At 42.4% G+C, this 13,977-nt stretch overlaps 1 protein-coding gene across 2 annotated transcripts in view; it reads left to right on the forward strand.

Annotated features, from left to right (window-relative positions):
* ADAMTSL3 (ADAMTS like 3) overlaps positions 1–13,977 on the forward strand; it is a 2,432,792-nt gene that overhangs the window by 598,622 nt on the left and 1,820,193 nt on the right. For both annotated transcript variants that reach the window (XM_085644288.1, XM_085644289.1), the window contains exon 3: positions 12,613–12,732. In XM_085644288.1, the coding sequence (XP_085500414.1) occupies positions 12,613–12,732 (120 nt within the window). The remainder of the gene's footprint in view (positions 1–12,612; positions 12,733–13,977) is intronic.

A 13,977-nucleotide genomic window follows, 5' to 3' on the forward strand; every position in this document is an offset into this window, starting at 1 on the left:
CTCTGTAGCATTGCATCTAGAAAGGCATGGAAAAAGCACGAAAGGGCACTCTGTGACACCCCGCCAACCTCTGCTATGACCCCTTGAAAACTCCCTGACGCCAGGAGGTGCAGGGAGCACAGGACCTGCACATGTGTGGGAATTGTTTGTGTACTGCGTGTAGGGTGTTCCAAATAGGGTTTCAGCTCCTCAATCAGGTCCAATATGGTCTGTGGGTGCAGCCTGTACTTGTCATGGATGTCCTCTTCAGTGTGCTGGAACAGAGTGATGTGCAGCCTGAATATACGTTCCTGTCTCATTCTCCTCTGTGCAAGAGCCCGAATACGCAGCCTCCTGGCTATCACAAAAAGTGCTGCCATTGTGGAAGGTTCTGTTGCATTGTGGGGTGGTTTAAGTACCTTGCACCTGTTTACCACCTGCATGCACTTGGTGTTAATTGCGATTTCTTATCTTGCGAATTTCGTTATTTCGCAATTAGCGATTTTTTCATACATGTGCTTGCGATTTCTTAGTTTGCGATCTCCTTTTTGCGAATTTCGCAAATTGAGAATATCGCAATTTAGGAATTCGCAAGGTTAATCGCAATTTCGGAGTTTCGCACCCTAAGAAATCGCAAATTTGCACTGGGAATGTGTGTCATACATATGAAATAGCAAAATTTTAATCTCAAACGCTGTTTTTTGCGATTCGCAGCCTTTGCGACTAAAATTTGGTTTCATACATATGCCCCCTGGTTGTCAGTTGGTGCCTAGATGTTGCCTTAAATGCTGGTGGTTTTACTACTGGACTTTCTCAATAAACAATTGTTCCACTTACACTGTCATCTTCTTTGTGGATGAACATTACAACTTTGCTCACACCTCTGTGCACTTAGAACTTTTTCAACATCCACACAATCAAACACATCAAGCTTTGAAAAACCAATAATATCTTATGGAGCACTGTTTGGTATAAGCCTTTGACCCCTGTGCATTGCTGAGACCCAGCAGTCTCACAAAAGAAGAAACAACAAATAAATTTTACTTTAAGCATATGATGAACATGTATCCAAACTTCTGTGCTCAGAGGCTCATACAGGGCTTTGCACTTAAATGGCTCCACCATTTTTTGACAGACAGACATCAAACTGTCATTTTGGGTCCTTACTCTTCACGTAAATTAATCTTAGATAGGGGTGTTCCGCAGGGCTCATGCCTGAGCCCACTTTATTTAATATCCACATGGCTCCTCTGGTTGGGATAGCAGAGCTTTTTGGCTTTCATCTATTGTCATATGGAGATGACACCCAGCTGATAATTACACTTGGCAAGGACCTGATAGAAACACAAAAGCGTTTCCATCAGGCATGTTAGCTATCTCCGACTGGATGAACGAGTAACACAGTGAAAACACTACAAATGGACACCACACCAGTTTAGAAAAATAAGCAAAACTTGAGCTAAACCAACAAGACCAAACACGACAAAAATCCAACATACAATACTGTAAAAATAGTTACTTTGCAAAATTACCTTAAATTGCAGAAATAGCTGAAAAACACAGTTCTTTGAGTCTGTAACTCCGTCTGGGGCTGCAACGATGGAACGAGAAAGTCTAACAGTTCCAGCCAACCACGTCGGTACGGGCCAGCTAAAGTGTTGACAGACTCGTGAGCAGTACCTTTCTCATTGGGGCCGACACGTTGGTGCGAGTCGGTCGAGGGCAACCTTTGCTGTTGCGTTGCAAAGAAATGAAAGCGGTGCAGGGTGCGGTGCCCTCATGATGCAGTGCAGGTAGCAGCTCGGTGATGATCATCCGGACGGCGTGGGTGAGCCCAAGGCTTACGGTGCAGTGTGAGGCGGTGCTGGCTGGTTGCAGTGCAGGCAATGGAGCTGGTTGATGTGTAGGTCATGCAGCAATGGGGTCAGTGACGTCCAGGCAAGATGAGGTGAGGTGGTGCGGAGTGCGGTGCCCACAAGAGACAGTGCAAGCAACGGCTCGGTGATGATCGTTCAGACAGCGTTGGTGAGACCAAGAATGCGGTGCGAAGCGTAGCGTAGCGGGGTCTTCTGCGGTTCCTTCACGACACACAACCCAGCGACGGACTCAGTAACAGAGTCGGTGGCTCCTTCCTTCTGCTGCAGCTGAAACCAGCGGTTCCAAAGATGGTTCCCAGAAAGATGGTGAGGTCTGTGCTGTTCCTGAGACCTCCTGAACAGGGGGCAAGCTCCACTTCCACACCCTTGGAGATACTTTCTCAAGCAGGATACACACACAGTTGACAGAAACAGCTACTGCAGGCCAACCCCTGACAGTGCACAGCAAAGGGGCAGAACTCCTCCTCCAGTTTCTTCCAGCTCTTCTCCTTGGCGGAGGTTCCTCTTTAAGTCCATAAGTGATCTATGAAGTCTTTTCTTTCCCTCAGACTTCCAACTGGAGGCAAGCTCTACTTCAAGGCCTTGGAAAAAACTATAGCAGCAGGATGATGAAAGTACAGTCCAGTCCTTTGCCTGCCCAAGACAAAAGCAACCACTGCAGACCAACCCCAACAGCACACAGCACAGGTACAGTACTCCTCCTCCAGCTTTTCCGCTTCTTCTTCCTGGCAGTGTCCTTAGTTCAGCAGTAATCTAAAGTTCAGGGGTCGGACCCCACTTTTTATAGCACAATAGACTTTGCTGTCTGGTGGCAGAGAAGCTCTTTGCACAGCAAAAAACAGTTCTTCCTCTCTGGTGCAGCTCCCTGGCAGGAGGTGGAGACAGCATTGTATAAGACAGACAGGGCCAATTCAGGTGCAGGGGAAATCTCCTCTCACCACTCTAATTGCAGACCATGCCTATTCAGGTGCTAGTGAGAAGTTCTCCCCCTACTCTGAATGCAGCCCAGGTCTATTCAGCCCAACCCTGACTCATTCAGGAAATACAGGACACACATTAACCCCCGGCCCCTGGTGGCTCTCTGAGAGAATCCACATCCCCAGCCCCTGTCACTCCAAAGCCAGACAGTCAATACACAAACTGGCAGAGGCACACAGGATGTGGGAAACAGCCTTTACACCGCAACCGTTACAACGCATGCATTTACCCCGCATGCTGTTGCAACGAAAAAAGTGTGTAGCAGTGGGAAGAAAGTGTTGGATTTAACTCCAACACCTTCCATACTGTTGCACACACTGGAGTTGGAATAGAAAATTAATCTATTCCAACTTCCAGCACTCCCCCGACAGCAAGTCGGGGTAAAGTTTGGCGTTGCAACGGCATGCGGGGTAATGGCATGCGTTGTAACGTTAACACACCAAGGGGAGTAGTGTGTGAAATACTGCCCTCACTCACAAAATTGTGACATGCTTCATCATCGGGCTTGCTTCAGTACACCCCTGTGCAGACCAACGCCCGAAGTGGAGCAAAAGGGATGGGAAGACAATACAAACACATATACGTAATGGATCCTGGGATCACCGAAAGAAAAAGTGCAGTGAGAGTTAAAACTAGTTCAGTGGTATCTATAGCAAATAATTTTATTCCTAGATACTAGGATTAAAAACGTAAAAGATGATGGTGACAGGAAAGTATAAGGAGTTCCTACACTCCTCCTTACTGCCAGGTTTTCGACATGTTTCAGCTGCTTTTTATTGCCTACAATTTTCAGGTCATCAGAGCCTTCATCAGGACCTTTCAGATCCCAGAAATTAGAATCCCTTCAAGACCCACTGTCTTGGGTCTCCGGAACCAATTGTTCGCAGATTTAGGAACGCGTAGTGCGTGCCGGAGACGAGAGGTCTAGGCGGAGCAACACCCTTGGAGTAAGTGTGACTACAGCGGGACTCCACCTCTAACTCACCAGTTTAAGCATGGCTAATTTGGAAACTCGAATTTTTGGAGTGAGTTACTAATTGGGCCCCTAAATCTGCGATCCTTTACGTTTTTAATTCTAGTCGGTGGATATAGGAATACAATTATTTGCTATAGATACCACTGAACTAGGTTCAACTCTTACTGCACTTTTTCTTTCGGTGATCCCAGGATCCATTACGTATATTATTATTTATATGTGTTTGTATTGCCTTCCCCTCCCTTTTGCTCCACCTCAGGTGTTGTTCTGCACAGGGGTGTCCTGAAGCAAGCCCGATGATGAAGCATGTCACAATTTTGTGAGTGAGGGCAATATTTTTCCACTGAGCAAGTGCCACCTCTAATTTAGACATCCACACACACTACTCCCCTTGGTGTGTTTACAGTTGTATCTGGGGAGGCTGGATTAGTGGTTGTTTTGTGCCTCTCCCCCCTTCTTGTGTGTGACAAAAAGGGGTTGTAACGTCACATAACCAGAGCAAGAAAATACCCACTTTCTAAAAGTTGCATTTTCAAACAGACAATATAAAAATCATCTTTACTAAAAGGTGCATTTTTATATTCTGAGTTCAGGCATACTAAACTCCATACTAAACTTCCTCTTTCTATCTTGTACCAGCGCAAAGTTATATTTATAAGATGTTATAAATAAACTCCCATTCTTCTTATGGGGCAGATAGCCTTTAAGTGCGAAAAACGAAATACACTGTATTTCACTTACAGGACATGTCGTATCTTTCACATACTCTGCACCCTGCCCACATACACTGCACCCTGCCCAGGAGGCTACCTTGGACCAACCTTAGTGGTGTCTTACATGTAAGAAAAGGGAAGGTTAGGGCCTGGCAAGTGGGTGCACTTGTCAGGTCGACATGGCAGTACCAAACTGCGTACAGACACTGGAGTGGCAGGTCTGAGTTAAATTTACAGGCTGCTTATATGGATGGCACAATCAGTGCTGCAGGCCCACTAGCAGCATTTGATTTACAGGCCCTGGGCAAACACAGTGCACTGTACTAGGGACTTACCAGTAAATCAAATATGCAAATCATATATGCAAATCATGGAATCACCAATCCATACACACAATTTACAGGGAGAGCATATGCACTTTAGCACTGATCAGCACTGGTATAGTGCCCAGAGTCATAAAACCAACCAAAACAGGGTCCAAATAGGAGGCCAAAAAGCTAAAAGTCTAGGGAAAACCCCGCTGGACAAGCCAGGTCTAATACAATGTTTTTTTGTTGTACATTAATGTTTAATCTGTAACTGTACTTCTTTTGTGTGGTTGTAAATTGCCAAATCTAAGACATGAACATGGCACATGGTATTAAATGATGATGCTGTATTTATTGGAGGAGTACAATATATGTATGTATGTGTTAGACCTGGCATCTTTTGCTGTGGTGTCCCCTGTCTTTTTGCTTTCGGCCTCCTGTTGTTGATTGTGTGCTGAGCTTTGTTTTTGCTGGTGTTAGGACTCTGGGCACTTTACCACTGCTGACCAGTGCTAAAGTGAATGCTCTGTGTCTAAAATGTAATGGCATTTGATTTTTCCATGATTGGCATATTTGACTGTGTGTTTGTGTGCCCAGGGCCTGTAAAACAAATTCTACTAGCGGGCCTGTGCATTATATTTAAAGGCGGAACATGTAGTTTTAAGGTGTTCATGTCATGGTAGTGAAAAACTGCTAAACTCGTTTTTCACTACATCAAGGCCTATCTCTCCCATAGGTTAACATTGGAACTGCCTTGTAACACTTTACAAGTGTATCGTCCAATCGGGAACAGATGGCAAATTGGAGTCTGGTATCGCTGAACTCACAATTTAAAAACACATAATCAAGGCCAGCCCAAAATTAAACTTAAAGCATATTTCATGTCTCGTATATGCAGATGACCTCGTAATAATAGATCAAACAGAGATCGGCCTGCAAAGAAAGATGAATATGTTTAACGAATACTGCAGTTTTAAAAAACTTGTAGCAAATATGGAGAAGACAAAGGTACTAAGCTTTGAAAGAAGAAAAATAAGGTTTAACTGTTTTTGGGCTCCACGAAGTTGGAAAAGGTAGACTAATATAGGTACCTGTGGATGTGGTATGAGAAAAATCTGAATTGGCACACCCATCTAGATGCATTAAAACTGAGGGCATCAGCTTCGGTTAGTGGTCTAAAAGAATTTTATGGAGTCTATGGTGAAAAGTCGGAGAGACCGGTTTTAAAAGCTTATACAGCCATGGTACCACCACAATTCCTATACGGAGCCGAATTGCTATATCTGAGTGGTAAAAATGGATGGGATGCCGAAGAGGTAAAATGTTTGAAAAACGTACTATCATTGCCCAAGTCCTTAATGGTCCAGGCAGTGAGATTAGAAACAGGAATGACATCATGGGGTACAACGACATGCATGGCGTTATTAAGATTCTGGTAGCGCTAGGGCGGGGGAGAAGAACATAAAATCTTGCAGTAGTGTAGAAACGAGATACTGAAGAGCGAGCTAACGTGGGCAAAAGGGATGTGAGAAATTAATACTAAAGCTTGTAGAATTATGAGGATCAAGCTGTGCTCCCTGACTTTCCAAATTGAGGTTGATAAGAGGGAACATAAGGCCCTGGGGAGAGATATTTCTCGAGCCCACGACCAAGATTATCTCTTGGGAAAGAAATCTGTACGTTTTATGGCTAACTCGTTTCAAAATGAACAACATTTCCCTTATAAGGATAGATTACCCTGTTGTCGGATGAGAAGATAATTATTAAGGCTAAGAATTGGTGTTAACCCTTGCTATGCTATCAACAGGGTAAAAAGAGCAAGGATTGATAACAAGGGAAAATGTGTTTGTATTTTGGGAACAACGTGTGATATTTTACATATTTAATTGGATTGTCAGAAGGTTTTGGATATACGGAAAGAGTTTTATGCCCAATTTTTAAAAAGTATGGTATTAATAATAGGGTACAAGCAGTAGATTTTCTAACTGAAATGAATAATTTAGATATAGCTTGCGCTATGAGGAAGTTCATCCAAAAAGTTCAAGAAACCCTTAAAAGTGACTAGAACTGAAATTCTTGTTTTAAAAATATCATATGACATATAGAACGTTACACGGAATGATGGAAGGATCAATGAATTTTAAATGTATGAATTGTATGTTAAATTTTATTCTAGAAATGTGATTTTAGAAGTTGTATTTATGGAGATTTTAAATGTCTAAGGACAATCTAGTCCAAATAAACTTTGTTTTGAACTGAAACATCATTTAGTGAAGTTGATTTTCAAATTGAAGGTCTGAAAAAGGCACTTTTAGAAAGTTGGCATTTTCTTAGTGAACAATTTTGTGTCTCTGCCTGTCCCTAGAATACATGTCTGGGTTGGATGACAGTTGGGCTTTTTTAATTCACTTTACACAGCCCCACACAAAGGGAGCAGAGATGTGCCCTGCATATCCTAATGGTCCATCACCAGGTCGATAGGTCTTCCTGAGCTAGAATGGTGGAAGGAACAGACACTTGCATCTGAATAGGGCTGTGCCTGTGCCCTCACCAAGAGCTGTCTACCGCCCTGTAGTGTGTCTGGAGCCAGGCCAGGAAGGGCAGGGTCTTGTGCATTACAAAAACATTTCTTTGAAGTCTCCCGACTTCAAAGATGAAATGGATACAAGTACTGGACCTCTGACACCATATACTCGGAACACTTCTGGACTGAGGACTGCCAAGAAGAAGAGCTGCTGTTCTGCCAGGAGCGACTGCCACTTTACTGCTTGTTTTGCTTGTTGGCCTGCTGCTTCCATCTTGGGAGTGAGAGGACTGGACTTTGCTCTTTGCATCCTGCTTTCTAAGGTTCTCCAAGGGCTTGAGTTGAGCTTTACTTCTTTTGGAAGTCTCTGGGACATCCAAGACTTCGCCTGCAGTGCCTAGGCTTTTCTGCTTAGAGCCCTACTCTGCCAAGTGGTGCCAAATCTAGTTCCTGGGCCCTGGGGAGTGAGTTTACTGTGCTAAAGAAGAAGACACCATTACCTCGACCTTGATTGTGACTTCAGAGCTGGAGCCGCTGTTTGACACTGCGCTGTTGCCTGTCCTGGAGCCGTGGTCCCTGCTCAACGAAATGACTGCCGCTTGCATCGCAGGACCCAACGCCACGCAGTGCCTCTGAAGGTCCGCCACAGTGTGAGTCTTGAGCACCACATGATCGTAGTCCGTGAAGCATGACTCTGACTCCGCCGCAGCCCCAGTGGCCCTATGGTTTGCATTGACACTGCAAAGTTGACGCCTTGTGGCTATGTTCTCAATAGTTCATCGACCCCGCACCACAAGTGGAACCAAGGCCGTGCCACCAATGCTGCCTCACCTCCCCTGTGCCTTGCAATGTCCCGGGCGTCACCGGTTCAACGATTCTGCACTACCTCTAGGAACTGATGCCTCACCTCTGTTGTGCAATGCACCGTCCCGAGCACCGGCGTGTCAACAACCTGCACCAACAGTAAAGAACCGATGCTGCACCAGTCTCAGTGACACCTCCCCCCCCCGACCTCGCAGTGACTTTGTTTTGTCATTGTTTTCCAGATTCTGTAACCGGGGTCTGTACAACTCCCTAGCCGGCCCGCACTCCATTGCGGTCAGCCCCGAACTTTGAGATTCAACTTCGTCAAGCCCGTTGTTATAGCCCCAGCCAGAGCTATTGTGTTAATTAGTGCTAGAACTGCATTTGATCCTGAAGAATTCATATTTTAGATATCTGTATGTTTAATTTTTGTCGATTTGGTCTTGTTTTACATAGATAAATATTGCCTATTTTTCGAAACTGGTGTTGAATACGTTTGTGGTGTTTTCACTGTGTTACTGTGTGTGCACAAATGTTTTACACATTGCCTCTTTATTTTAGACTGACTGCTCTGAGCCAAGCTACCAGAGGGTGATCAGCGCTAAACTTAGTGTATACTACACTTATCCTAACTAGGATTGTGGGTCCCTATTTGGACAGGGTGCATACCTCTGGCAACTTGAGACCCCATTTCTAACAGCATGCTTGCAATTATTTATGCATGTATGTATGCAATATATGCATATTATGAACCTAACTAAAAGGCAGCAGTGTGCTGTACAGGGTCAAGGGCAAGGATACAATTAAAATGTGACTAGAGGGGAAGCTGGCTCAGAGAATAAGGATGGACTGTTACTTCGTCATGATGTAGGGTTCTTTAGAGATTTTTCATCTCTTTCCTAATGTTGATACAATCCTTTTGGATGCTGGAATGTTGTTTCAGATCCTGGGTACATAAATGGCAAAGGTCTGTTGGAGTGTTTTTCGATTCTTTGCACTTCTTTATCTCATAGTCTGATGGTGACCTGAATGCAATTGTGCTGTGAGCCAGTGGAGGTAAATGGAGGTAAATCTTTAAAGGCTATACATAAGTGTTTGAACTTGATCCTTTTGCAAGTTGGCAGCCAATGCAATTTAACCTATTGATACTTAGGGACACCCAGAAGCAGTTGTGTCACAGTCTGTAATTTCTGTAAGAGTCTTTTTTAGATGTTAAGGAATAAAGCATTCCCATAATCCACTTGAAATCAGACTGATCCCCTATAGTGTATCATTCAAAAAAGAGGGTAAAATATTACTTATGAACACATTTCTGCTCTAGGTCTCACAATTTTACTCAGTATCTACACCCATGAGTATTATTCGAATGTTGGATTATGTCTGTTGTCATGTTGGCTTGGTCCTATGGAGGTAACTCTTCTCAATTTGTGAGTTTACACAGTCTGTACCTCTCTTGATTATGTTGTTGTTTGCTTTTCTGGTTCTTCCTTCCGATCATCTGTAAAGCGCTCTGATACCCTCACGGGTCATGTTTGCGCTATATAAAAATGTATATATAAATAATCCAGTTTGAACAGGGCTAACACAGTGACCATTGTCTTCTAAATGTCTGGAGGAATGAAAGGTCAAATCTTCCTAATCATTTTTAGGATGAAGAATACTGAAGATATCAAGGTGTTAATCTGATCTTTGAAGGCCTGTCTGTCATCGAAGTTGACCCCTAAGTTTTCACCTTTTTCACAGGGAGGGTATGAGTGCCCATATCATTTGGACATCAGTTAGGTGACAAGAACAAGGTGTTATTTCCCAGGAGAACAAACCTCAGTCTTCCCGGAATTAAGACTCAAACAGTGGGTCGTCAACCAAACATCTGTTGAAGCGCTCCGCTGTTTTGCCTGGGTTAGTGGATATCAAGACAATTAACTGAGTGTCATCAGTATGTGATACGACTAAAAAACCACAAGATTTAGGCAGTTTTGCCATCGGAGTAAAATATAGATTGAAAAGGGTAGGGATCAAGGACGAGCCCTGCAGTACCCCACATGGCAACCTCAATTTGTCAGAAGAGAAAGATCCCATTCTTATGTGTTGTACTCTATCTGACAAGAAGGATTTAAGAGGTTTAAGAGCAATACCTTTTATTCCAAGCTTAAACAGTCAATCGATTAAAATGTCATGACTGACCATATTGAAGGCTGCCGACAGATCCAATCAGGGTAGCCTTCCCTCCTTCATCCAGTATCGGTTGTAGTTCTTCAGAGGCGGCAACCAAAGCAGTCTCCCTGCAATGTACAGCTCGGAATCCAAACTGATTTGGATCTAAAAGGTTGTTGTTATTTATAAAAGATCTTAATTCTGTGTCCAGTGCCCTTTCTAGTATTTATGAAGGAAATGGCAACCTGACAATGGGGGCCCGATTCACAGAACTAACTTAAGACAAAATCCTAAACTTACTACCATTTTGGTATTCACAGAAGGCACTTACTCATTTTGGTATTCACAGAAGGCACTTACTCATTTCGGTATTCACAGAAGTTAGGAGTCCTAACTTTAGGACTCCTAAATGCCTTCTGTGAATACCTAAAGTCTTAAAATTAGGATTTTTCTCAGTTTAGTAGTAGTATAGTTAGGACTCCTAACTTTAGGACTCCTAAATGCCTTCTGTGAATACCGAAAGTCTTAAAATTAGGATTTTTCTCAATTTAGTAGTCCTAAGTCTAAATTTAGGACTACTAAATTGAGAAAAATCCTAATTTTAAGACTTTCGGTATTCACAGAAGGCATTTAGGAGTTCTAAAGTTAGGAGTCTTAACTATACTACTACTAAACTATACTACTACTAAACTGAGAAAAATCCTAATTTTAAGACTTTAGGTATTCACAGAAGGCATTTAGGAGTCCTAAAGTTAGGACTCCTAACTTCTGTGAATACCAAAATGAGTAAGTGCCTTCTGTGAATACCAAAATGGTAGTAAGTTTAGGATAAGTTAGTTCTGTGAATAGGGCCCTGGGTCTGCAGCTGTTTGGTTCTGCTGGATTCAGGGTAGATTTTATTTTAAAAGGGAAAATGGAAACCATTTTCCAGTCAGCTGGGACTAGTCCTGTCTGTATAATTCCATTAAGAATATTGGTGAGTTGATCACTTATAATTTCCAAAACTAAATGGATTATCTGTGGAGGACAGGGTTAGATGGTGAGCCAGACTTGGTTCATTTTATAACTTGTTCTGTATCCAGCGGGGAGAACAATTCCAGTATTTTTGATGAAGGTGAGGTAATATTACCTGTGTCATCTGGTCTGCAGTGCGAATTGTTAATTGTAAAGGTGTCAGAAATGTCTTCAACTGTGCCCTGAAAGAATTTGGCAAGAGAGTTGCGAAGGCCCTGACTACAGTGATTATTATTAGGCTCTGGTAACTTCGCTAGACTTTTTACTGTGCAAAAGAGTTCTTTACATGAGTTTTTGGACTGTGTGATTTTAGAGAAGTATTAGCTATTTTCTTCCATAATTAGTTTTTGTAGTCAGATATAGATTAAGCATATTTCTTTTTTTTGTCTATAGGATCATAATTAGACATCCATTGCTGTTCATTCTTGCGACAAAGCTGCTTTTGTTGTTTCAGTTTTTCAGTGGACCTTGAACCTTGGTACTGACTGGGTTTTATGCCAACTAGAATAAGATGTTAATGCTGCTGATAATTCTACCGCTGCACTAATAGAGGAGGAATAATCATGCACTGCTTGATTAACATCTGAGTTGATAGGCAGCTTAGTGTTGGAGAGAGATTTTTGAAATTCTAGAAGATCCATTTCATTTCAGGTGTGACTATTTGTAGCTGAGGAAATCTTTTTATGTCTATGTTGTGGGCAAGGGGTGTTGACCTTAAACATAACCACTCTGTGGTCTGACCACAGTACCAGTAAGGGCGCCATAACTTTCAGTAGGGAGTTATTAGTAAAAATGCATGAGTGAGATGTCTGACCATCTGCTTTAACTCAAAATTGCCCATTGTGTCAATTAAAGAAGCAGTGTCACAGTCATCCGATTCTTCTAGATAGACATTTAAATCTCCTAAAATGGTGAATTCTGGCGAATCAATACTAACCTCGATAAAGCCATCTAAAAAGCAGGGCGATACATTAGCAGGCCCTTAAATGTGTAGCATTTGCTAAGTTCTATCTGAAACTAGGTGGGACATATTTTCTCTGGAAAGGACTTATATGAACAAGAGAGTGATTTTTAAAGAACAAACAATTACATTATTAGCCAAAATTGTGGTGTGACTGCATTGTGTCGTAGCTTGATTTTATTTGATTAAGAGTTATGAAATTACACAGCAGCAAAGTATTGCCGTATAAGCTTTTCATCAATAAGCTGTGGATAATAGTATTAGGTTTAAATTGAGACTTATGCTAGTGAAAAATAACATTTCAAAATATGTATTCTTTTGCAGGATGCAGCAGAGCAGACCCAGGGCGCATATTTCCTTCCGGAGTTTGCACTCTCCCCTCAAGGAAGTTTCCTGGAAGACACAACAGGAGAGCAGTTCCTTACATACCGCTTCGATGATCAGGTCTGTTAGCTATCATGAGCCTTGTGTTACTTTGTGTGTACACACAAGAAATCTGAAGTAATGCAAATGTTTTTATCTAGAACCCTTGATGTACACTCGAAGAAAAAACACATCAGGTGAGATCACATGATGTTTGAACTTCTCTTGCCGGGTTGTACAAAACACACTTCTCCGTTCCTCACAGAGACAGTGTAGCAAAGTAGTGGTATTCATAGGAAATCATGGACCGGAATGTAGGTTACAGAGGCTGTGGTATCAGGACAAAGGAGAGGTGGCATCAGTGCTTAATTGGAGCTAGTGGTTGGCAGGGGGCACCAGCACTCCCTTATTTTAACACATCAGAGATTTACAGATAGCAAGAGAGAGTAAAACACACAAAATGGAATGAGCCAAAAAAAGATGGAAAAGCCATCATAAAGGGAGAAAGCAGGAACCTGCAAGACCGAGTTAAGGGGCAAGGAGTGTCTGGTCATGGATTCAATAGCTATGACGGGATTGATGAATACGCAGTCTTGGTATTTGGTGCACCATCGTTTAATTGTACAGGCCACTAGCTTTGGGCACTGGCTCTCATTCTTTTACAAATTAACCTCTGGGAGGCACCAGTTCAAATTGCTGAGTCAGGATGCACAACTAAGCCAAAAGAGGAAGAACAAAGATAATAAACCAGAAAACAAGCCCACGTCATAAACCAGCAATCAGACATCCAAAAATTCAGAGAATAAGACATTGATGGGTAAATATTTTGGTGTTGGTTCACATAGTCATGTGAGCACCTATGTTTAACTAAGGTGCACAAATGGCTTGAGTTAGGAATGCAAATTCAAGTTATATGTTTTTAAGAACCTTAAATTTACACCTGTAAATTGTTTTATTCACATGTGATATCACAAAAGTAGGGTCCATTTTTACGAGAGAATTAGTCTTATCTCAGCAGCAGAAAGAGGGTGTTTCAATGTGAGAAAACTCCAAACAAATATTAGTTTGTTGGTATTTGCAAACTTTTCACCACCCCTTCCCACCACAGATATGGTTGGAGATTTAATCCTGTCAAGGTCATGAGTAAACCCCCAATAAAGGTGAACAATTGCAAGGAAATTTCCCAAATTGTTTGAAGGTGAAGGAGAAGGGTTTTTCTTCACAGGGAATTTACTTACACAGAAAAATGGGGAAACAACTTGCACATTTGGTATGAGTTTACACATGGATAAATATAAACCATGAACAATTACTCAAGTGTGACTG

The sequence above is a fragment of the Triturus cristatus genome, chromosome 3_1, assembly GCF_964204655.1.
Source record: "Triturus cristatus chromosome 3_1, aTriCri1.1, whole genome shotgun sequence".
Classification (NCBI taxonomy): domain Eukaryota; kingdom Metazoa; phylum Chordata; class Amphibia; order Caudata; family Salamandridae; genus Triturus; species Triturus cristatus.